This window comes from Malania oleifera, chromosome 1 (genome assembly GCF_029873635.1).
Source record: "Malania oleifera isolate guangnan ecotype guangnan chromosome 1, ASM2987363v1, whole genome shotgun sequence".
NCBI lineage: Eukaryota > Viridiplantae > Streptophyta > Magnoliopsida > Santalales > Ximeniaceae > Malania > Malania oleifera.
Genome location: NC_080417.1, coordinates 33,737,118 through 33,761,090, shown reverse-complemented (window position 1 = coordinate 33,761,090; position 23,973 = coordinate 33,737,118). Strand labels below are relative to the sequence as shown.

The 23,973-nt window shown below is 35.3% G+C and overlaps 1 protein-coding gene across 4 annotated transcripts; it reads right to left on the bottom strand.

The window, feature by feature from the left end:
* Nucleotides 1-1,248: 1,248 nt before the first annotated feature.
* LOC131146257 (putative glucose-6-phosphate 1-epimerase) lies at nucleotides 1,249-22,098 on the bottom strand. 4 transcript variants are annotated; one of them, XM_058095733.1, is made up of 11 exons: nucleotides 18,959-22,098; nucleotides 18,542-18,658; nucleotides 18,063-18,176; nucleotides 17,674-17,725; nucleotides 16,722-16,859; nucleotides 16,400-16,498; nucleotides 12,299-12,361; nucleotides 5,285-5,382; nucleotides 2,130-2,237; nucleotides 1,943-2,024; nucleotides 1,249-1,571 (listed from the first exon to the last, which is right to left on the bottom strand). In XM_058095733.1, exons 1-11 carry the CDS (start codon nucleotides 19,030-19,032, stop codon nucleotides 1,506-1,508), a joined length of 1,011 nt encoding a protein of 336 aa, XP_057951716.1. In that variant the 5' UTR covers nucleotides 19,033-22,098; the 3' UTR covers nucleotides 1,249-1,505. The 4 variants fall into 4 exon arrangements, with proteins under 4 accessions (XP_057951716.1, XP_057951730.1, XP_057951722.1 ...); XM_058095747.1 differs by lacking the exon at nucleotides 2,130-2,237; XM_058095739.1 differs by lacking the exon at nucleotides 12,299-12,361.
* Nucleotides 22,099-23,973: the final 1,875 nt, after the last annotated feature.

The following is a 23,973-nucleotide window of genomic DNA, read 5'->3' as shown; positions in this document are numbered from 1 at the left end:
AGCCCTCAAGTCCAGTGGTCTTACCTCCTGATCTCCACACAGTAGACAGGGTTCAAGTCTCCTAAAATTGACCCATGATTGGCATGTTTAGCACTTGGTTTCTATTCAGTAGTTGTTGTGGGGAATTGATCATTTAAGCAATTAATGATTCTCCCTGTAAGCTTCAACAGGTTGTCCAGACAGACTGAACAATTTGGAGTATCAAATATTACACACAATTCTGACTCATCAATAACATGTCACTGACAATATGAACAAACAGGAAACCTCTGAAAGTAGTTTGCAAAAATTTGAATCAAAAGGGAAAAAGGAAAAATAAATGAACCTTAGATATTCATGTCAATTGGAATTCACCAAGAGCTTTTATCTTTGTCACTGAAAATTAAAAACCACAAGGTGTAGAAGTACAACAGTACATTGTCTTCATTCCAATGGTTAATATATCAAGACCCTTGTCCAGAATTCTGCATTTCAACAACTGGAAACTTAGCCCATGCCTGGATGGGTTTTCAATAAAATCTGCAGACCCAGCACTTTCATGTTGAATACCATGATCTGAGATACTCATCCACAGAGGAACCAGAAGAAAAGTTGAACATCAGATGCTGCACACCATTCAATTCCACATAATGCTTTCTATTCCCTTTCCTGCACTTTTTGAAATAAAACCAACAAATCCATGCCCAGACATTGGATCATTAAAAGGGGCTTTGGTTCAGAGGTACATGACAAATTCATTGCCTCACATCTATATCACATCTGGCAGTGTGTTTTTCCTTCGACCAAACCCAAACGCCAACCCCCCAACAAGACATTTTATCTCGGAACTTTGACATGGGTTTATGCAAAAGCAAAAGCTAGGGTCAAGCCAGAACTGATAATTTCCACAGGGATTTTGACTGTATGTAAGGTTGTGGAGATGGGTCAAAACCACGGATGAAAGGCACTCATCTCCACATGAGATCAGATTGTGAAGGGACCATGACAAGAACAATATATATGCAATAGGGAACTTGCTATTTGATCTCCAAGATGAGGAAAAACAAAAAACCATTCATCACCACCATGAGAAGCTGGCTATTGCTTTTGAGCTTATCAGTACAGACCAAGGGATGACAATTTGTATTACCAAGGATCTTCAACTTTGCAAGGAATGCAGTATGTAACCTAGGGAGATTGGTGTGTGGGGTATAACTTGGTTCCTCCTATTCAAAGATGGAAACCGTAGTTGTGGGAATTATCAGAGAGTGAGAGAAAAAGAGTACAAGAAATTGCATTACCCACTTATCCTGGAATACATAATAAAATATGGATATCAATATGTCAACCAAACACACATTAACATGAAACAATGTTTTGGAGAACATTGGACTAGCAAGAGTGCCTCATTCGTGCCAGTAAACCATTTAAAAGAAAAATAAAAATATATATTCGAGAAACAAAAGCAAAATTGAAATTAGTCATGATTACTTCTACAAACTCGGAAAGTTGGCCACGGCTAAACCTCAGGCAGTGCTAAGATGCTGCGTGGCTGTCCAAGATTGTTCAGGCTCCAGCTGGACTTTTCCAATCTAAGTTCAGCATGAAGGGAAAAAAGCACATTAAAAAATGTCTGAAGAATCATGGGCAAGACATTGCAATAGGTAGGATGGCTACAACTGCTCAATCAGCATGCCACCTCTTCGCTGGATAATAGAAAAAATTCAAAATAGACACACTGTAACTCAAACATGCCACCATTGATTGTTTCAAGCTTTTTGGAAAAATATTCAGAAAATCTTCTGATTTAATTCGCCATATAAACAAATCCAGGAAGCAGCCAGCTGACTGAACAGCCTCAATCATGCATCAGCAAGTCAAGCTAGCATACAAGAGGAAGATAAACCTAGTTTTATCAATGTATAGAATATAGATACAAAAACACTAATTAGTATTTTAATACCTTGGCATTTTCAACACATACAAAATCTTTGTAGAATGCTTCCATCAGCAGGTATGGATTCCACAAAACAGCATCTGACCAGCTGCATTGGCAAGATGAATTGAAAAATGGAGTAAATTGCGTGATAAAACAAGATGGAAAACCAGCAAAAGATACATTATAGATTTATAAGAGGATTTCGTTTTACTTTGTATTCCTGAGAGATATTACATCACCCAATCCATTATCAAGATGCAACTCATTAGGAGCATCAAGGTAAATGCAATCAACAAATCCAGGAAAAGTGATCACATCCCTACATTGAGAAGATAGCAGTTAGAAATATTGAACGGTTACTACCAGAAGATTCATGAGAGGACAGCCAAATCAAATATGAGAACAGACTGAATTCCAATGAAACTTGGTGCTTTCAGGAGATATTTAGCTATATTCTACCCCTTTAACATTGGAACATGTCTGACTGCATAGATGTCAATCCATGTACTTTATCATGTAATTATGTTGTGTTAACCTATCTCCCTCTCATGCTGCATGCCACATAATTAATTTAATTTTTTAAAAAACTGGAAAAACACTAAAGAAAAGCATCTAAATTTCAAAAGCTATCTGATGCTTATGAAGGGGCGTCGACAAAGTTAATAATCATCAACAACAACGTCATCTTAAGTCCTACTAAGTGGGGTCAGCTATATGAATCATTTTCCCTCCATTCAACAAAGTTAATAAATTATATACAAATTCTCAGTCCTCATCTAACTTCAGGTTTGGTTCTCATAATGGAATAGGGAAGGAATGAAATAACAATTATATAGGGAGGGATGCCATCTCAAGGAAAATTATCATGCAAGACTTGGTTTTATTCCAACAAATATGGAGTATAGATGAGGACAATTCCCAAATTTGACTGCGTGAACCTGCTTTATGTAATAGACAATCCCCAAATTTGACCATGTGAACTACATTATTTCATACTAAATGTAATAAACAACTCCCAAATTTAACCATGTGAACTATGTTATTCCATATTAGTTGTAATAAACAGCTTTTGCAAGTAATTTGTCTTAAAATGACAACCTCATAAATTAAAGCTATTCCATTCCCATCCTTTTCCATTCTACGAACCAAATGCAACCTAAGTGGCATTACAAATATATTTTGCAAGTGATATTTCACTGCATTAATTAATATTTGTACTAAACTCTGAGTTCTTAATGATCTGAATTTTTTTGAATTTTCATCATAAAAAATAAACAACACCGATTATAAGGACTCTAAAACCTTAATAGTTAATTCTACTGATTTTAATGTCTGATGTGTTAGCAATAAGGGTTTTAATGCCCAATGTGTTAGTATAAGTTCTTATTGTGCACAATTAGTTTTAACTTTGACGCAACAAGTCAATCGCAAGGGACATTGAACCATCAAACTTTCTTTTTTCCTCCCCACTTTTCCCCCGCATAAGAAGTGGGGAGGGGTCAAGTGGTTGCTTTCCAAATCTTAAACTCAAAGATTATTGTATTTCTAGAATAAAGCTTTAATCTGATTCCTTGTTACAATTTTCCAAAAATGGTGGAACTGTATATTTAGTTATTTACCATAATGTAGCATGCAATGCAATCACATCATATAGCATGTAAAATATATATTATATATTAAAACACAACTATGTGTAAACATTGACAGAGAATACTCATGTATCTGTAAATGTAGGTGTGATTACACTATTACAGACAGCAGAATGAGCTGAACTGAAATTAACAGAAACAGATAATGGAAGCATGAGCACATTAGAAAAATACAAATATTGCTCAATCAGTAAATTAAGTTCAGAATCAATTTCTTCATACTAATTCTGAGTTTCTAATTTTTTATTTGACAGTATAATATCCACTGCCCTATCACATCCTAAAAAATGAAGCGAGCCTCAAAAAATGGGAGGAGAAAGGATCTGTATTTTGAACATGGTCCATATCTTCAATGTAAAAAGCATCCTTTCTCCCTTGAGAGACATGAATGAGAAGCACAGAACAAATATCTAAAAATAAATACATGAATACATGCAAAAGTCACGGCCCAGCTCCAGTGAGGATTTTCCATTTTGGTCAACTAGCTTCGTGGCATAGTTACCAAAAAAAGCTAACACCTTAGGAAATTATGTATTGGTACGAACATTCTGAAAATGGTACATTTTCATTCTAAAACAATAAATCTAATGACCCAAAGTTTTAATTCAATATTTTTTGTATAACATATTTTCTTATTTGTTAAAAGAGGGGAATCAGCACATTTTAATTCTATTTTTTGCCATTATTTATCTATTTCACAAAAAAAAAAAAAAAAAAAAAATCTCTTCTATATTTATGGACACCTCAACATCCTCTCCATAATATACAAGTGCCATTACACTTTTCTCACCAAATATATCTACTAAAGTATACACCTAACCTTCCACATTTTAGAGCATGTGTCATATTGTAATTCCTTTCCCATTCCACAAAACCAAAATGTTCCACGTTCTAGGTAGCATTGCCTCATGGTTTTGTCCAATAAAAGGCGTCTCGCATAATTGAAGCCCAAACCATCGACCAAGATCTCCTTAGTCACGTCCAATGTGTGATCATGGCAGGATATCCCGTCCAATCAATGATGTCCTCATCAAAGTGCCCCACGCCCTTATGTGGGAACTACATCCTTGTGTAGAATTCACCCAAATTACAGTACCCCCAAGGTGATTCTAATACCAAATGTAATGGTTGCAGCACACCTCTAGTGAAGTATTGTCCGTTTTGGCATACTTGTTTCACGGTTTTGTCCTATAAAAGGTGCCTCACATACTTGGAGTTCAAACCATCCTTATAAGCCTAAGATCTCCCTAGTACTCATCCGATTTGGGATTGTAACAAACATACATGTGCAGTTGTGGATGCAAGGAGAGGGTGGCACTCACATGCCTGACTTTTAATATTTATACTAAAGCCCCATTAGTTTTATCTCACCACCCAACAAAAGAAGATATTTTACATTTTAACCTTTTCCCCCTGAGAAAATTGTACTTAAGCCTATAATTTCTTTAATGTAGTTGCTCTACTTTGCCTCTCGAAAAACATTATTTTGTCTCTGCCACTGCATGTCTCTGTGTGTATGTGTGCATGAGAGAGAGAGAGAGAGAGCACAAGTAGAGTTGCCAGGACAAATATACAACTGAAAGAACCAACACTAAGCTGGACACAGAAAACTTCGTGATTTGAAAGAGGACTTTTTTTTTTCAGTTTCATAAACACATTAGTCATGTCAAATACCCTGAGAAAAAATGGATGAGAGCTCAGTAAAAATTATACTGACCTTTCTTCCTTACCCTCTAGTGGATTCTTAGGATCTGGATCTTTGTTCAATGTTTTGCAGCCTCTCAGACCTCTCACAGCTGCCCCATTTACAGAAGCCTGAACAATAATAACTGAAAGAGTTGAGATTAAGTTCTCATCCATTAAACTTGATGCAAGCAACTCCATTGTGATGCATACATTTAAAAGATAGCGAATATTAATACAAAAAATTATTGTGGATAATTCCAAAATTATTTCAAAATTCCTCCCAGCAACTTATTGATGAACACAGATTTAATACAAAAATTACACATAGCTGTTCTGAAAAAGGGCAGCGGTCAGCATAATGGTAACACACTACAGTGTAACAGTTGTCGTCATCATGGACTTTACATAATGAGTAACAAGCAATGCATCCATGAATTCATTTTTTGCATTAGCAGACTTGTTAAAAACATATAGATTCACATGCGTTGATCCCAATAATCCTACATTAAATGATTTTTAGTTAATTTTAATCAATCTATGTTGACTCTTTGAGTTCAATCTCTGTTTTGATGCTGACAAAGCACAAGTGTCTTATCTGTGCATTGAGTGCTTGAACAGGAGTTTAATTTAGCATGCACATAAAACAAAGGGAAATGAAAGCCAAAAGGACTTAAAACTCATATCATCTGGTGCATTCCATGGAAGACAGAAGAGCAAAGGAAATGAAGACATATATTTTTATTTTAATTTGGATGATAGCTCATGATGATAGTAGACAAACCTTAGGGGACCCAACACTTGCACCAAAAACCTTTTTCTAAAAAGACTAAAATCATACAAAGGTTTTAGAAATATCTTTAGGGTCAAGATTGGGGCAAAAACCGGGCTTTAATTAATTTTACAAAGACTTCGATTGACCGAAGGTTGACCGACGTTACATTTTTAGGCTTAATTAAAAAACCTCGGTCGACCGATCCTTTACATGTTAAAACACCTCAGTCGACCGACCCTCTACGATTGGGTGTTTAGTTAGCCTCAACCGATCAGCACTTTGTGCCTTAGAAAGCCTTGGTCAACCGGACCTCAAGCTCGGCTAACCGTCCTTTGCCCATGGGCGACCGAACCTACGAAGGCTCGAGAAATCAACTTGGCCAGCCAACCGGCCACCTCCTACATCCGACCGAACCTGTTGGCCTAACATGACTTTCAAATCTTATTTTGATGATAATAAATCAAGGTAAATTTAACATTTTATGGTCTAAGTAATGATGTTTCAGGAAATCAAGTATATGAAGTTCAAAAGTTCAAGTATTAAGAGTCCAAGATCACAAGTGATTATTAAAAGCTCATACTCCAACAACAAGTGAACAAAAGGAAGCTTAAAAGGTCAACGACAGACAAATCTTGTGGAAGCTTAAAGGATATTGAAGCTTAAGACAAAATGGACTCAAAGCAAACACATACATGAAGACTTCAAGTTTAGAAAGTTTTAAAGTCTTAAGGAAGTCTTCTGTAAGTACTTCAACTAAATATCAAAATGAATGCTTTGAAGCTCATTAGGGTTAAGCATGGACCTAGAGACCTTATTTTGAAAACTCTTGAAAATATCTTTCAAAAGTATCAAAACAAGTTGGCAAGAGTTCTTGGAAACAAGGTTTAAAAAACAATGTTTTAACTGCCCAGGGGACTGACCCTTGTCTGGTTAGGCGACTGATAGTTTTGCTGAATTAAAATGGGAAGACGGTATAGGCACAGGCGCCTAACCCTGTTCTGACTGTGATAATACGTTGTATTTAAAGTCAAGGTGACTGACTCTGATGAGTTCAGGCGCCTGACCTTCATAACGGCTATTTTAAAACAACTTTTAAATGTCTCCAAATTAAATTGCTTGTGCCCTAAACTTTGTAAAAACTTGGGAAACACTCCAAATAACTTGGGCAACACGAAAATATGACTTTTTAAACCTATAAATACATGATTTCACAAATCAAATCTCACCAGGAATTCATAACAGCAATCAAGCACACAACTTTCATACTCTTCCAAAAGCTCTCTTGCTCACATACTTGCTGGAGTTTTACTAAGATTTGTTGTGCTATTGTTCAACGATCTTTGAGCATAAAACTCTGAGTTTGATCAATCCAAAAAAAGATCCCAGCGATATAATCTCTGAGCTTCAATTCTATTCTTCATTGATATTTTAATTGAAGTATTCTCAGCTATGCTATAACTTGTACTAATCTGCTCTTTTTGAGAGTAATTCTTGTACGCAAGAAGTTCTTTCTTGTTTTCTTGTTTTCTTGAAAGTTCAGGGCTGTTTAATAGTTGTACCGAGCATGGGGTATCGCTTGGAGAGGAGGGCTCCAACCTATTGAAGGAGTGTTGTAAAGTTACTCCTACCCGTAAAAGAGTGGTATAGTGGAATCCTTAGGTGTGTTGCCTAAGGCGAGGATGTATGCGGATATAGCCAAATCTCGTAAAAACTCGATCTCACTCTCTTCCCTACTTTTTAATTTTCTGCATATATAAAGTGCGTGGATGTTTATTTAAATATTGGAAATTAAATTGATATTGAGATTGAGGAAAACTTTTAATTAAAGAGAGTATGTTGATTGATCTTTTGCGGAAACCTTAAAGGGAGTACTTTGATTAATCGTTTGTGGAAACGTAGATTAAAGGAAGAACATTGATCAAGAAACCTAATTGATAACAAAATTTGAATCTTGAAAACACTGTTGCAATTCATATATTATTTAAGTAACTTGTGGATTGTGTTGGCTTATTGATTGATTGATTGATTGATTGGGTGTGGATTTAAATTGCTGCAAGATCAAGTTAATATACTTTCTAATTAAGATTTAAACGTAAATTTGGTTTTCAGCTGATATTGTAATGGAAATTCATACTTCATTTAATCAACTAACTTGTGAATTGAGATTGGCTTATTATTTGGGTAGTAAGTTAAAATTGTTGCAAGATCAATGTACTCATTCATAAAGTTTTAAAAGTGAATATTGATTCCTAGTCGATATTGTAATTGAAATCATCCTTGTGTGATTACTAAACTTACAATAAGTTGGGAATTTATAAAAAGAGTTCAAAGAAATTTTTAAAAAAACCCAACTCACCCCCCCCCCCTCTTGGGACTACACCTTACTTTTCAAAACCTATTTCAAAATTCAAAATGGCTGTGAGTGTTCGGTCGATTGACGCTGAAGGTCAGCCAAGCGAACCTCTCGAGTTGGTCCATTTTTAAGTGCTTAAACATAATTATTTTTTGATTAAACAAATTGAAAAATGCCGAGCGTGTCCCTAACGGTCAGATTTTCGGGAAAATCTATAAATACCCCTTTCATTAGCAAAATTAGCAACTTTGATTAACTTCAAAATCCTTTCTTAATCAAAGTTCCCCCATATTCATTTTCACTTCAAAAATCATTTTTGAGACAAAATTTTATACTCCATCTCTCTTTTATTCTTGTTTAACAAATCTTTTGAAAGAGAGAAATTTCCCTTAGGGCATTCATTTTATTTCGGGCATATCTTTTTCAAGCATAGTGATCTGACAAATTTTTATGCTGGTTGTTAGCTATCTATGCAAATCTCCTTTACCCAGGCTTGGGACCGGCTGTGTGTGAAAAAACTAGGACATTAAGTGAGACTAAGGCTTGGTTTTCTTATTGTTTTGTTGTTTTGTTGTATATCTTTTTGTTGAAATCCTGAGTATCCTTGACAATATTGAGTAAATTAGGAAAGTGAGTAAATGTAGAAAATTGTGTATTATTCTATAGGGAGTTTGTTTCCTTGTTTAGAGTCTTTGTTTGTATTATATATATTAAGATTGAGATGTACATATTTAAAAGAATTCAAGAAATATTGAAATTGAATTCCGCTCACATGGTATCAGAGCCAACGGTTCATAACTCTGGGTCTAAAAGTGTGTGACCAAGGCTAAGAAGAATCATCATCTAAGCTGCCAAGATGAATCCAAATTGGGTCAAAACATGGGAGGTAGGATTGCTTTGGAGGCGCCATTTGGAATACAATCCAAGACACGTAAGACGGCCCACCCACTTGAGCAAATTATTGGAGAATTTGTCCCGTAAGGGAGAAGATGGCTTCCGTTCAACGAGGAGCAGTTGGAACTCACAAGTGAGGGGGAGATTGTTGAGAATTCCACTTGTGAGTTTGTCTCACATTGGAATAAGTGAGTAAATTATGGGTGCTTATATACATGGTGTAGCCCAAGACCCAATAGGCTTGAGCTTTTGGGTCAAGTTGGTGCTCACTCATGTGTATCAAGCACACCTATGGACTCCTTCAGTGCTAACAAGTGGTATCAGAGCTAGGGTTTCTCAACCTTAGCTAACGATGACCAGCAGCACCAGCAAAGGGTCGACCTCTTCTAGAAAACCTGACAGGGATTCGGAAGCTACATCCGCTGGGGGTTTGAATGGGTTGGACAATAGAGCCTTTCCACTCTCAGTGGAGAAATTGAACGGAAAAAACTTCTGTGAATGAGCTCAATCTATAAAATTGGTGATTGAAGGAAAAAGGAAACTGGGATACCTTATCGACGAACGGAGGAGACCAAACCCTACCAATGTTGTCGCTTTGCAAAAATGGAGGTCCGAAAACTCCATGGTCACGGCTTGACTTGTCAACTCGATGAAACCGGCGATCGGAAAAATCTACCTGTTCTTGCCTACGGCGAAGGATGTCTGGGACGCTGTTCGTGAAACCTACTCTGATGTCGAGAGTTATTCGCAAATCTTCAAAATCAAAACCCGGTTGTGGCAGATGAGGCAAGGCGATAGAGATATCACGGAGTATTTCATGGAGATGACCCATCTCTAGCAGGAGCTCGATCTGAGCATCGAAGAGGAATGGGAGTGCTCCGACGACAGCACGCGATACAGGAGGAGGCTCGAAAACGAACGGGTCTTCGAGTTCTTGGCCGGCCTTAACCGAGATCTTGACGACGTGCGAGGACGAATCCTCGGCTGGCGACCTCTACCTTCAACCCGAGAAGTATTCGCCAAGGTAAGGAGGGAGGAAAGCAGGAGACGAGTGATGCTGAGGCCCCAAGGATATCGTATCGGACCAGACCTGTCCGTCCAAAATCTGAGTACAAATGGGAATGGGCCAAATCCCAATAGGCCTCACGTCTCGGCCCTTATATCAAAAGGCCCTGCGGGATCCAGGCAAAGATCACAAAAAGGTAAAATATGGTGCGAGCACTGTCGAAAGCCAAGTCATTCAAAAGATACCTGTTGGGAGATTCATAGAAAGCCTGCAAATTGGAAGCCGAGACAATATCAAAAAAATCGTGGGTATCAAGCTACCATTGACAGTTCAACTAAAAAATCACAAGGTGAAAAAACCAACAATACCACTCCAAGTGGTGTAATCAGTCCTGCGTAGTTGGATTAGCTATGTAAAATGTTTTCCTCAATTCAAACATCGGGTCAGTCTTCCATTGGTTCTCTAGCTCACCGAGGTAATTTTTTGTCAGCCCCAAATACTATATCCCATTACAAATCACCGTGGATAATTGACTCGGGTGCATCTGATCATATGATTGACTCTTATCAATTGTTCTCATCCTATTCCCCATATACTGGAAATCTAAAAGTAAAAATTGCAGATGGATCTCTATCGCCTATTACTGGCAAAGGAAGTATTCGCATATTTGATTCTATAACTTTAAAATTTGTCCTACATGTTCCTAAGCTATCTTGCAACTTGTTATCCATTAGCCAGTTGACAAAAGATTCCAATTGCTCTACTAAATTTGTTTCATCTCATTGTGTTTTCTAGGACCTATCATCGGGGAAGACGATTGGCAGTACTATGGCGTGTGAGGGACTCTACTACTTTGAGGAGGCAAATACGAGTGAACTATATAATACTACAATTTGTGATTCTGCATCTATTTCTAGAGATAGGGAACTTTTGTTATGGCATTCTAGGATGGGTCATCCAAATTTTCAATATTTAAGACGTTTATTTTCTTCTATTTGTTTCAATAAAACGTCTTCTGATTTTCAATGTGAAGTTTGTGAGCTTGCAAAACACCAGCGTAATTCTTTCCCAAAATCCACATACAAACCATCCCGCCCATTCACTATGATTCACAGTGATTTGGGGACCCTCACGCTCCCCCAATCGCACTCATACAAAATGGTTTGTTACCTTTATTGATGATCATACTCGTATTTGTTGGGTCTACTTGTTGAAAGATAAAACTGAAGTCCGATCTATTTTTGTCAGTTTTCACTCCATGATTCAAACACAAATTTCAAACTTGCATTCAAATTCTACATACTGATAATGGTACAGAATATTTTAATGAAATTCTGGGAAATTATTTTCAAGAAAGTGGAATTGTACATCAGAGTTCTTGTGTGGATACCCCTTAACAAAATGGGGTCACTGAACGAAAAAATAGACATATACTTGAAGTAGCTCGGGCATTGATGTTAACTACAAATTTGAAGAACTATTTTTGGGGCGATGCTATCTTGACAGCTACACATCTCATTAATCGAATACCGAATCGAGTTCTTTCCTTTACAACTCCTCTTCAAAAATTCTAGGAATATTTTCCTACCTCTCGACTCCACTCCAGTCTTCCTCTGAAAATCTTTGGATGTACTGCATTTGTTCATGTTCATGCTCACAATCGAGATAAATTGGAACCTCGTGCTGTTAAATGCATCTTTATTGATTACTCTCCTACCCAGAACAGCTACAAATGTTATGACCCAGTCTCCAAAAAAATGTTTGTTAGCCTTGATGTCACTTTTTTTGAAACCGCTCCTTATTTCCAGAAGCCCTCTCTTCAAGGGGAGAAGTAGAGTGAAGATCAGTTCTTTGATTTCTTTACTACTGAATCTATGCCATCTAATGAGTCTCACATTGGCATGTCCTGACCTACCATATACAAATGATCACTTAAACTCAGGGGGAGATGCAGAAAAACAAAAGGAAATACTTGTTTACTCCAAAAAGCCAAAAACAAAGCACAGGGAGAATCTCATACCTGAGGCACCAAAAGAGTTGGAACCAGTGATAGCTTCGAGCAACCATGAGTCGACGCCCAGTCCTAATCAGGTAATCAATGATCATGAGCTTTCTTCTAATAAGTCTACACCTGATGACATAAATTTATCCATTGCAGTCAGAAAACAAACTAGGTCATGTACTCTATATCCCTAGTCAAAATACATGTCCTATAAAACTTTGTCTACATGGTATCGTATTTTTACATCTAACCTTGACAGGATAAAAATTCCAAATGATATTCAAGAAGCTCTAGAAAGTCCTAAATGGAGGGAAGCCGTTATGGAAGAAATGTGTGCTCTCGAAAAAAATAAAACTTGGAATGTTATGAACCTGCTAAGTGGAAAGAAACCAGTTGGCTGCAAATGGGTTTTCACAGTGAAATATAGAACTGATGGGACAATTGAATGATATAAAGCCAGACTCGTTGCAAAAGGATTTACATAGACTTACGGCATTGACTACACGAAGACATTTGCACCAGTGGCAAAACTAAACACAGTTCGGGTACTCCTGTCATTAGCAGCTAACTTAGATTGGCCACTGCAGCAACTAGATATTAAGAATGCATTTCTAAATGGTGAGCTAGAAGAAGAAGTCTACATGACTATACCACCAGGATTCAGTAAGAAAGGTGAAGAAAACAGAGTATACAAACTCAAGAAGTTCTTATATGGACTCAAGCAATCCCTCAGAGCATGGTTTGACATATTTGAAAAGGTAATTAAAAATCAGGGATATCGACAAGGGCAATCAGAAAACAATTCTGATAGTATATGTTGATGATATAATTCTAACTGGAGATAATACAGTGGACATGGAAAGATTAAAGAAAGTCCTAGCTGCTGAATTTTAAGTTAAAGACCTAGGACAAATGCAATACTTCTTGGGAATGGAAATTGCTAGATCAAAGAAAGGTATCAGTGTCTCTCAGCGAAAGTATATCCTTGATCTTCTAACCGAAACTGGCATGCTTGGATGCAAACCTAGTGAAACCCCGATTGAAGCAGTAAAGAGGGTCGAAGAATGTGGAATACTAGTTGAAAGAGAAAGGTAATAAAGATTGGTTGGTAAACTAATTCACTTATCGCACACCAGACCCGACATTGCATTTGCGGTAAGTGTTGTAAGTCAACACATGCATTCACCGAAAAAGACTCATCTAGATGTTATGTATAAGATCCTCAGGTACCTCAAGGGTTCTCCAGGCAAGGGACTCTTCTTTAAAAAATGTGAACGCAAGGAAGTGGAAATCTTCACAGATGTGGATTGCGCAAGATCGGCAGAAGACAGAAGGTCAACCACTGGATATTGCACATTTGTATAGGAAAATTTGGTAACTTGGAGGATTAAAAAACAGAATGTGGTGGCTCAAAGTAGCGCTGAATTCAGAGCAGTTGCATAAGGGATATGTGAAGGACTATGGTTACGAAAACTCTTGGAAGAGCTATAGGTTTCGGTGAAATTTCCTATCAAACTTTATTGTGACAACAAAGCAGCCATCAGTATCTCTCTCAATCCAGTTCAACATGATAGGACTAAACATGTGGAAGTGGACCGACATTTTATCAAAGAGAAGGTTGAAGAAGGAATCATCTGTATGACTTATGTACCTACCAAGGAATAAACTTTCAGATATCTTTACTAAAGGGTTAGCATGACAGAACTTTGACGATTTCATTGGCAAGTTGGATATGATTAATATCTATGATCCAACTTGAGGGGGAGTGTTGAAATCTCGAGTATCCTTGACAATACTGAGTAAATTAGGAAAGTGAGTAAATGTAAAAAATTGTATATTATTCTGTAGGGAGATTGTTTCCTTGTTTAGAGTCTTTGTTTGTATTATATATTGTAAGATTGGGATGTACATATTTAAAAGAATTCAAGAAATATTGAAATTGAATTCCGGTCACTTTTTCAAGCACCCACTCTCACTTGCTCTTTAATTTTTAAAATCATTTTTGAGAGTGTTTCCTAAAGTTTTCTCATGCATTTCTTGATAAATATTTTCTTGGGAAAATCTATTTTTGCTTATGAATCTTGCACATCCATTGCAAGATTCAAAGGCTCATGTGTGTTTGATTGCAAAAGTCTTTTTGAGCCAAAACCCTAGTTTCCCTTTAACTTTATTTGAAAAATATTTTAGGGAGAGATTTTTATTAGGGTTAAAACTTTTGAGTAATCATCATATAGATTAGTTTCAAAGGTTGAAAAATCATTTTGAGAAAAACACCCTTACTTACTTGAGCTTTGAATTCATATCACATGTGAGTGCATTAGTGCTTCATTGTGTACACATCTGCTTTTTGAAAAGCATTTTCTGTTGTACAAAAATTTATTATTATTGAAGTTGTATTCCTGGCATGTGGCTGGAAGAGGATTACACTGCCCTATAACGTGCACCGAATAGACTTAGATCTGGTTAAGAAAGTCCTGGATAGGCTTAGACCCGATTAGGAAAGCTTGGATTTACACCATCCCGTAAAGTGTGCATCAGAGTGGTTTAGACCTGGTTAGGAAAAGTAGGAGCACCATCCTGTAAGATGTAGGTAGGTATCAGTCCTGTAAATGTGACCTGGGGTATTCCTCGCCCAATAAGGAGAGGAGGTTGTAATTGGTGACACTTCACCCGTTAAGCGAGCACTTAGTGGAATCTTTGAGCTGTGGCTTAAGGTGGGGACGTAGGCAGGATTGGCCAAACCCTAATAACAAATTTTGTGTCGGTCTTTTATTTTTCGCACTTTAATTTCCGCACATATATGCTTATTTATTCATTGTTTTGATTATATTACATACATGTTATATATATATATCTGTTGAATTGGTGAATGCTTAGACAAACCCTAGGTTGTATATATATATATCTGTTGAATTGGTGAATGCTTAGACAGACCCTAGGTTGTGATATACTAATTGCAAATTTTAATTTGACTATATATATATATAAATATCTGTTGAATTGGTGAAAGCTTAGACAGATCCTAGGTTGTGATATACTAATTGCAGATTTTAATTTGACCTAGGCAAAAAAATTTTTAAATAGCCAATTCACCACCCCTTTGTGGGAATACACCAATTCCAACAATCTAAATATAACATAAAAGGCCATCCTCTGGCCACAAGGTTCCCCGCTTTGTAAGGGTAGAGAGAGGGTCGTCACAGTGTACACAGTCTTATCCCTAATTTTATGCAGAGAGGTTGTTTCCTTAGACTCTAACCTATGACCAACCGGTCACAAAGAAATAACCTTATTTATCCAAGGCCCGCCCTCAATCTAAATATAACATATACTACAAATATATGATGTCATCTTGGTTGATTGAGTTGCAATTGTCAAGAAGAAGCATGCATTTGCCACTTTACTTTATCAAATATAAGTGAAGTTTAAACTAAGAAATCATAATTAGAATGCAATATAAACATAGAATGTTCATATAACAAACAAGAACCAAAAAAAATAGCAATAGAGCATTTCTTTGTCTCCAAATTAGGTGTACGAAAATATTTTAAAAAGGAAAATTGAAAGAACTTACATATGAAAATAGGTAATTTCAATGAGAGACAAAGTTAGGTATTTGAATGCTAGCTATTTACTAATATACACACTAAATATTTTTTTTTAATAATAGAGATGCATACTAAATATCAAAGAAAATAAACCTAAAATGATTTTAATTTTTTAATAAAAAATTACTAGCTAAAATATACCAACTTGAAATGAGTTTCTAAGATTTCATATAGGGAAAAAGTGAACACACCCACACACACACAAAGGAGCCAAAAAAAAAGCCTCACAAGACCCATTTTAGTCATTCACATCCAGTCTCATAATGTAACAGCAAGCAACAGCCTTTAGTGGACCATAAGATCCACAATGGCTGCTACAATACTATAACGGACCATAAAAGGCTGTTATGGTAATGAATTGGAGGACCTCCAAGCAATGGCTCTTGGACGCCACAGATACTGCTGCATAACAGGACTACACAACCAGGGAAATTAAAATCTCACATTGGTTCCACTAACTGTGGTTCTTTGAGCACTCTCAAGTTTCAAACATAAAATATTTGATACTTACACGAAAATAAGTATGTAAGGCCGCGTTGAATGAAAATGGCCTCTTGTCTGTATTTGTAATTGTCAATTCTGTTGAAAGATTTTTCATCTGCAGAGTGACCTGTGCATGATTGAAAGACAAACAATAAATTTGATCTGTAAGAGATATTTAATATACATTAAAGTGCAATGCTAAGATAAATAGACATTACTGCATACTCTTATGAAATCTATAATGGTAGAGGTGATAAATATCAACCTAACGAGAAATCATAATGGTCATCTTAATATCTTATTGAGCATTGTCTGATAATTCTGTGTAGGGGAGTAAATTACTGCCTGACCTTGTATAATGCTTGAAAGCTGTAATCCCACATGGAACGACTGTAAGGACTATCCTTCAGCTCCAGCGTAACAACAGGATTTCCTTCTACATTTTCAGAATCAATAATAGACCAATTCATATTCCTTGAAAATCCATGCTGCAAACACAAGCAATTCCAATGTTTGAAAAATAAATTATTAACATGATAATATCTCAAAAAAAGACACCAAAAAAAAAATCTCAATGACATAGGCATTTGCTGACAGTTTCTCAATTTCATTCTTTTCAGGCATCCAGTAAAAAGCATTATGATTATAGTTCACTTTTGACTAGTGTAAGGTCTTTTAAAGCCTAACTAGTACTGTGTTAGCCTATCAGGTACTTCAGTGACAGGTTAGGACTCATAAAATGGGTATGATAATTTAAGAAATAAAGTACATTCATTTTAAGGCAACCAATCTTGACAAAGTTGGTGCTATTTCAACCAACATGGAAGAGATTAGAAATACCCATTCCAAATTGCACACCATCATACACTGGCTTTAATCTCTTGAAAAGGTACATGCTTTTAGATTATCTACCAAAAGCCCTTCCTCAGGACACAAGCATCAGCAGTACTAACACTTGAGGAAAATTAGAAGGAAAAATTATTATAATTTTTTTTCCAATTGCCAAAGGCCAATTAAAAAATGGGCGAGAATAGGATAAAGTTCCTTACTTTCCTCTTGTCTCGTTCTCCAATAAAAGCACACCATGTGTAAAGTAAAAAGAATATTTTTCATTTTGGTTCCCACCATCACGAGATGTTAATTAAAAAAATTAAACAAACAAGGCCAGAAAGATGCAACAAACATCATCTAAGTCATTCCTAAAAAATTATGTGCTTAATAAGTCATGAGAAATACAATGAAAATTCAACAAACAGTAAAGGTACATATAGTGGTGATTGGGAACATGACAGAAGTACATACCTGTTGCATTGGGCCTGGTCCAAACTGTGGGAAACAATGTGGAATGCCTCCACTATCCCAAAGGAAACAGAGTTAGTATGCAAGGCAAATTTGAAGTTTTAAGGCAATACAAAGATTCAAAATAAATAAATAAATAAATTTTATAAATCAGCAGAAAAGCAATTTCCAATCCATAAATGCTATAAAAGAAAGGTCCAGGAACCCTTAAATCACATGTATAAAAAGTAATTGTAATGATCATATCTCAGCCTAAGTGAGTTGTAGAGTTTGTAGTTCACCACTTCATGTTTGCAAAGGGGAACTTCCACTAGCAGGAGGTATCAAAATGAACAGTTGAGTCCACAAATGGTGAAAAAAGCCAATAAAAATTCAGTGCTACAGAAAACAACCTGATAGGTTTCTGTCCGTTGAACACAGCATCAGGGCGAACAAAAAGAAGGTCATTCCCATTTGAAAGTTTCCAAGATGTAATGCATCCTCCAAATAAATATATCTCAGCCTCACTGTTGGATTAGAAAATAAATATTCTATCAACTATAAAACTCAACAAGAGAAGCAAGAAAGAACAGACAAATTGCCCAAATGCACAAAGCAAGTTTCTTTATGTTATAGAAATGACTCCATACACCAGACATAAGCCAATGCTAAAGTATCATTTGATTATACAATGCGGATCCTATTACCCGGTACATTGCTGCATTTGACATAGAACTTGTTTTATTTTAAAAGCAAAACTAATTAAAAACTACAACCATAACTACAAAATGCATCATAAATCCCAAAAAATAAAAAAATAAAAAAACGATTAAAGAAATAAATAATGAAAGAAATGCGGATCAAACAACAGGAGCTCAAAGAAACCACCTACCTACCGTGAGCAGAAGTGAGCACAACCTTTGGTAACTTCCCGACCCCTTCAGTCACCCGCACACCCAAACAAGTACTACTCTCTTTGCCTACGCTTGCAAAAGCCATACCTGACGATCTATACAAAATGCGAGCTTTGGATTAATCGAGGAAGCAATTCGAAAACTTACGAAGAGATAGTATGCATCAAACAGCAAAATAAAAACACTGAATTTCCATTGAAGTTGAAATAATATCGGCGATTAGCTACTGAGAATTGTGCGAAAAGAGAAGATCCGAGCCGAAGAATTAAAAACAACGTTCGAAATTTGGAATAATTTTATCTTATGATGGAAGGACTAAAGCTAAAATTAAAAAGCAAAATCAAAATTCAAGAATTGAACAGTTCAAATGAGAAGCGGATGGCCGAGAAGCATACCGGTTGAATCGGGGGAGAGTTGAAGAGGTAAGAGTGGGGAAAGAGAGCGACAATGCCATGGAAAATGTCGCCATTTTTTCCAATTGCAGAATCTATAGGCTATGGCAATAGCATACCTCTACCTCTGTTCTGAAAAAATTCGGATATTCTTTTCTTTTCTTTAATTTTGTTTTCATTTTTATTTTTATGTCGTCATTTTTGTCCTAAAATATCTTATAAATTAAATTTAGGAATTCAAAAATTTTATATTTTAAAACTAATAAAACGCATAAAGTACAGCTCATTATTTATATTAACAAAATATATTAGTATTTTAATATATTGCTAAATAAATTTGTCTGTCCATTACTTCAAAATATATTAAATAATATTATCAAACAATAAATGTACCAACAAAGTTTATTATCAAGACAAATATTTCAAATGCAAATATTTTTATTTAACTACAATCTTTTATAGTTGAATATATATATATATATATATATATATCATTTATATTAATCAGATTTTTTACTTCAAATAATTGAATGCTTTCATTTTATTTTTTTTTTTTATTACATAAGAACTCCAGCCATCAACGAGCCATTTGGACCCCTTGGTGTGGCGCAAAACCTACGGATCAACATCCTCCGCCCCTAAGTTTCACTGATCAGGGTAAAATTCAGCATACAGACACGGCTTTTGTATAACAGTTGGACGTTAGGCCAACCCGACTCCCGGGATACATCTTCATTACCATTCACGGTCCCCGCTGGCTCACAGAATGAACTCTCACCATCCACGATCCTCATTGGCTCATAGGGTAAACTCTCACCATCCATAGGTACCGCTGGCTCTGTGAGTATATTTACCTGAAATTAAACTCTCGATGCTCCTTCTTACTTGTTGATGCCTTTCCACCGTACCATGCCCGTGGGGGCAAATACTTTCATTTCTTGACCTACTGGGTGTGATCCTTCTTATATTTTTAGTTAGTATTTTAATTAAAATTCAAATTATTCCAGTCCACAAATACTTTCTGAAATCTTGAGTTGGACAAAATTGTTGTATAAATTATTTTTTTGTGGATGAATAAATTTATATTTTCATAGTAGCAATATAATAATCTATTATTTTATGATCCATTGGCATATATAATTCTATTATTTTGTATACTGTTTTTAATAATAATTTTTTAATATTTCAAGATGAAAGTATTATATATGTACACACAAATTATTAAATATAATATTTTATTATATTTAAGTACTACGCTAATGATAGATATTAAACAATAATAGTACATTACTGTATATGATTTCTTTAAATCTTATCTATTCTATTATATGTTATTTTTTTCTATGTAATGCTTTAGTATTTTTTTTTTCTTTTAGAAATTAATTGATATGCTATATAAATCTTATTTAGGCATAGGGTGGTTGTCAAACCATGGGCTAGGCCCATCACTTACTATGTTCATTTGAAATATACAATAGATTACGTGGGCCTTCTATAAATTCATTATTTTTAAATTATATTTGGCTCGCATAATATTTATTCCTAATAATAGAATAATTATATATATTTATATATATATATATATATATATATATATTACTATCACAAAATAAATGATTACACAAAAAGTTTTATGATTTGTTATAAGGAATGTAGACAACCCATTTTGTTTGGAGCTAATACAACAAAAATTTGGCAAAATTTTTATTCCATAAAATGCGAAAATTTAGGAAAAAATTATGAAAATAACCAAAAATTGAAACAATGAAATAAAAGAAGTCACCAACATTTTCAGCTTCAAATTCAAACTTGCAAAAGAAAATCTAACAATTAGATCGATATATGAGAAATGTGGAAAAATTGAAATAAATTTGATTGATTAAATTTAGTGCTGCTTGATTTAATCAGTATTGAATTGAATGAATCTTTAAACTTATAAATAGAGAATTTTTTAGAGTGAGAAGGACAAACAGATATTGAAATTCAAACACACAATGAGACAAAGAGAGGGATTGCTTAAGAATTGTAAAAGAGTTTAAATGCTTGAAATTGAGAAGGTAAAGGAAGATAGAAGATCAAAAAACATGAATTGCAGAAGCAATAGAGAAATTGGCAGTGGGGATTCAAAGCAGCCCACTTAAAGATTGGATGAGTTAAAAGACAAATGTTGATTTTCTTTATTTTTGTTTAAGTTCTGTTTGCTTCTTTAATAATTAAAATTATAAAAATTTAAAATTTAAATTTTTGAGATTTGAATGTAAAAAAGAGTCTGTAATCCAGATTTGATTATCTACATTCGGGTTCAATATCTCGGATTTGAGACCCAACCTAGGAACTGAGTCAACTTGACCAGGATACCCAGACCCGAATACCTATACCCATATCCAAATCCAATAACCCAAACCCTAGTCAATTTGACCTGAATCCTAATTATCTGACTCGAAGATCTAAGACCCAGGTCTAACTTGGACCTAGGACCATTGACCTTTAACCTAATCCCAAGCTTAAATGGACTAAAACCCATAAACTTGTATTCCAGTTTGAGCCTATTGGGCTCAACCCAATTGGCCAAACCCCATTAACTAAATTCAAGTCCATTTAATTAAATTCAAACCCAAAGCCCAATTGTCCCCCAGCCCAACCTACTAAGCCCAACAACCCATGCTCCTGGCCCAATTCTACCATAGCCCAAATCCAAACTAGCCCAACCTTAGCTTAGCCTACCCAGACTAAGCCCAATCAAACCCTAAACATAACCTAACCTAGCTAGCCACCTAACCTGGGTTAGAACCCAAGTCAGACAAATCTCAACCCGTTTGGCTTATGGGAAAATTGCCAAGAAAATTCAAGAAAACAATCAAAAAAAAAAAATCAAAAGAAAAGGAACCAATAATAGGACTTATCTTTGAAATCTTTTGATCCGAGCTTGGATTTGAAGGCAGAGTGCCCAAAGCTCTTTGCTTATATTTCCTTTTCGGTCTAGACCTACACAATTAAAAAGAAAAGGGGTGAGATTTGAAAAGAAAAGAAATCAAAAATAGAAAGAAGAGAAAAAAGAAACATAAAGAAGAGAAAGAACGAAAACAAAAAAGAAGAGAGAGAAAGAGAGGTTCGTGAGAGAATGCGAGATGGAGAGAGAGAAAAAAAAAACAGAGAGAGACAAAGAGAGAAGAAAGATAGAGAAAATAGAGAGAGAGAGAGAGAGAGAGAGAGAGAGAGAGAGAGAGAGAGAGAGAGAGGAGTGGAGTAAAGAAAAGAGAGAAAAAAAGTTTTATATATATATATATATATATATATATATGTGTGTGTGTGTGTGTGTGTGTGTGTGGGACACATGTCACCATTCGTACGATGACACGTGGCAAAACTAGGGCCGTTTATCCAGGAGGCGACATGACACAATCCTAGCCATCCAATCTGTGTTTTCTCTAAATGGTCAGATCACTGCCACATCAGTTATTTGTATCTAATCCACACAGCTAATTAGGACATGCCACGTGGCGAGTGACATCATGCTAACATCACTCTACTATAGAAAATTTTAAAAAATGAAAATAGAAAAAAACAGTGGTACTTGTCTCCATTTCTAGATGACACGTGGCCAACTATTTTGTCCAATCGAATCGGTTGAATCGGTTTGAACAGTTAGTTCATTTATTTAATTTTAAAATTAATTTTTTTAAAATTTTAAAAAATTAGAAAAAATAGTAAAAATCAAGAAAAATATTTTAAAAATCAAAAAATAAAATAAATATATATTTTTTGAATTATTTTGACTTAGATAAAAAAAGAAAATAAAAATATAAAAAATGAAGGAAAAAACCTTTGAAAATCCTCAAAAATTATAGAAAACTGTTGGAAAAATTTTAGAAAATTCTAAAAAAAAACTTGAAAAAAATCTGGAAATATTTAAAAAACTCCTTTTGATAAAATGTTATAAATTTATTTGATTATTATATGTATATATTCTATTTGTATGTGTGTGTGTGTGTGTGTGTATGCATTCCAATGATTAAACAAAGGGTAAAGAGATATTTCAGACCTCACTTATATTAGTTCTGAGGGGGGTTTTATCTAATAAGATCCACTCATTTGGAAGTCTTATTAGATAATCCTAAATCACACCTTATCTCATGTATTATTTTAAAATTTTAGTATTTATTTATTTAAATCAATTAATTAAAGACCATTAGATTCAATTTAGGGATAATTCATGATTGATTAGGTATCGTTCGTAGAACGAGTGTGTACGTAGGGGGTGCTAGTACCTTCCCCACGCATAATTGAACTCTCGATCCTAACTCTAGTAAATACAAACTGAGACTACTGATTCCTTAGCTTAGGATTAGTCTAGAGACCAATCAACAGGTAATAATTAGGTGAGCTAGCCATACTTAGGTAAATAATAGGGTTAGTGGCGACTTCGTTGAATTTTTAAATTATTATTTCTCGCCATTTTGGACCCGCCTTCTTTGGGATGTTGCGACAACTTGGTAACTCCACTAGGGACTTAAAGAGTCGAGCCATTAATTAATTATGAAATATCCCAAATTTGAATTTAATGGTCCTTTTGATTACTCCATGATATTTTATATGTAAATATGAATATTTGTTGTATACTTATAAATATTTTACTTGTGCATATAACTCTTATATGTATGTTGTGAATGAATGGATATGTGTAGGAAATGGGCCTTGGGTAAGTCTTAAATGCAATTGGGCTTTAGTTGGACCAGGCCCATTTGGGCCACAAGCTGGTTGTGTTAAGCTGACCCAAGTCAACATTGACTTGGGTCCAAGAGTCTGGGTGAGACCCAGGTCATTGGACCTGGGTTGGGTATTCAGGTTAGTTGACTTGGTCCTAGGTCAAGTTGACTCAGGTTTTGGGTCGAATCTTGAGTAATCAAATGTGGATATTTGGATCTAAATCTGGATCTTCTCTTTTAGATTTGAATCAAATACCCCCAGCTCCCCTTTTATGACTCTAAAAGAATTCTCAAATTTATATAGTTTAAAAT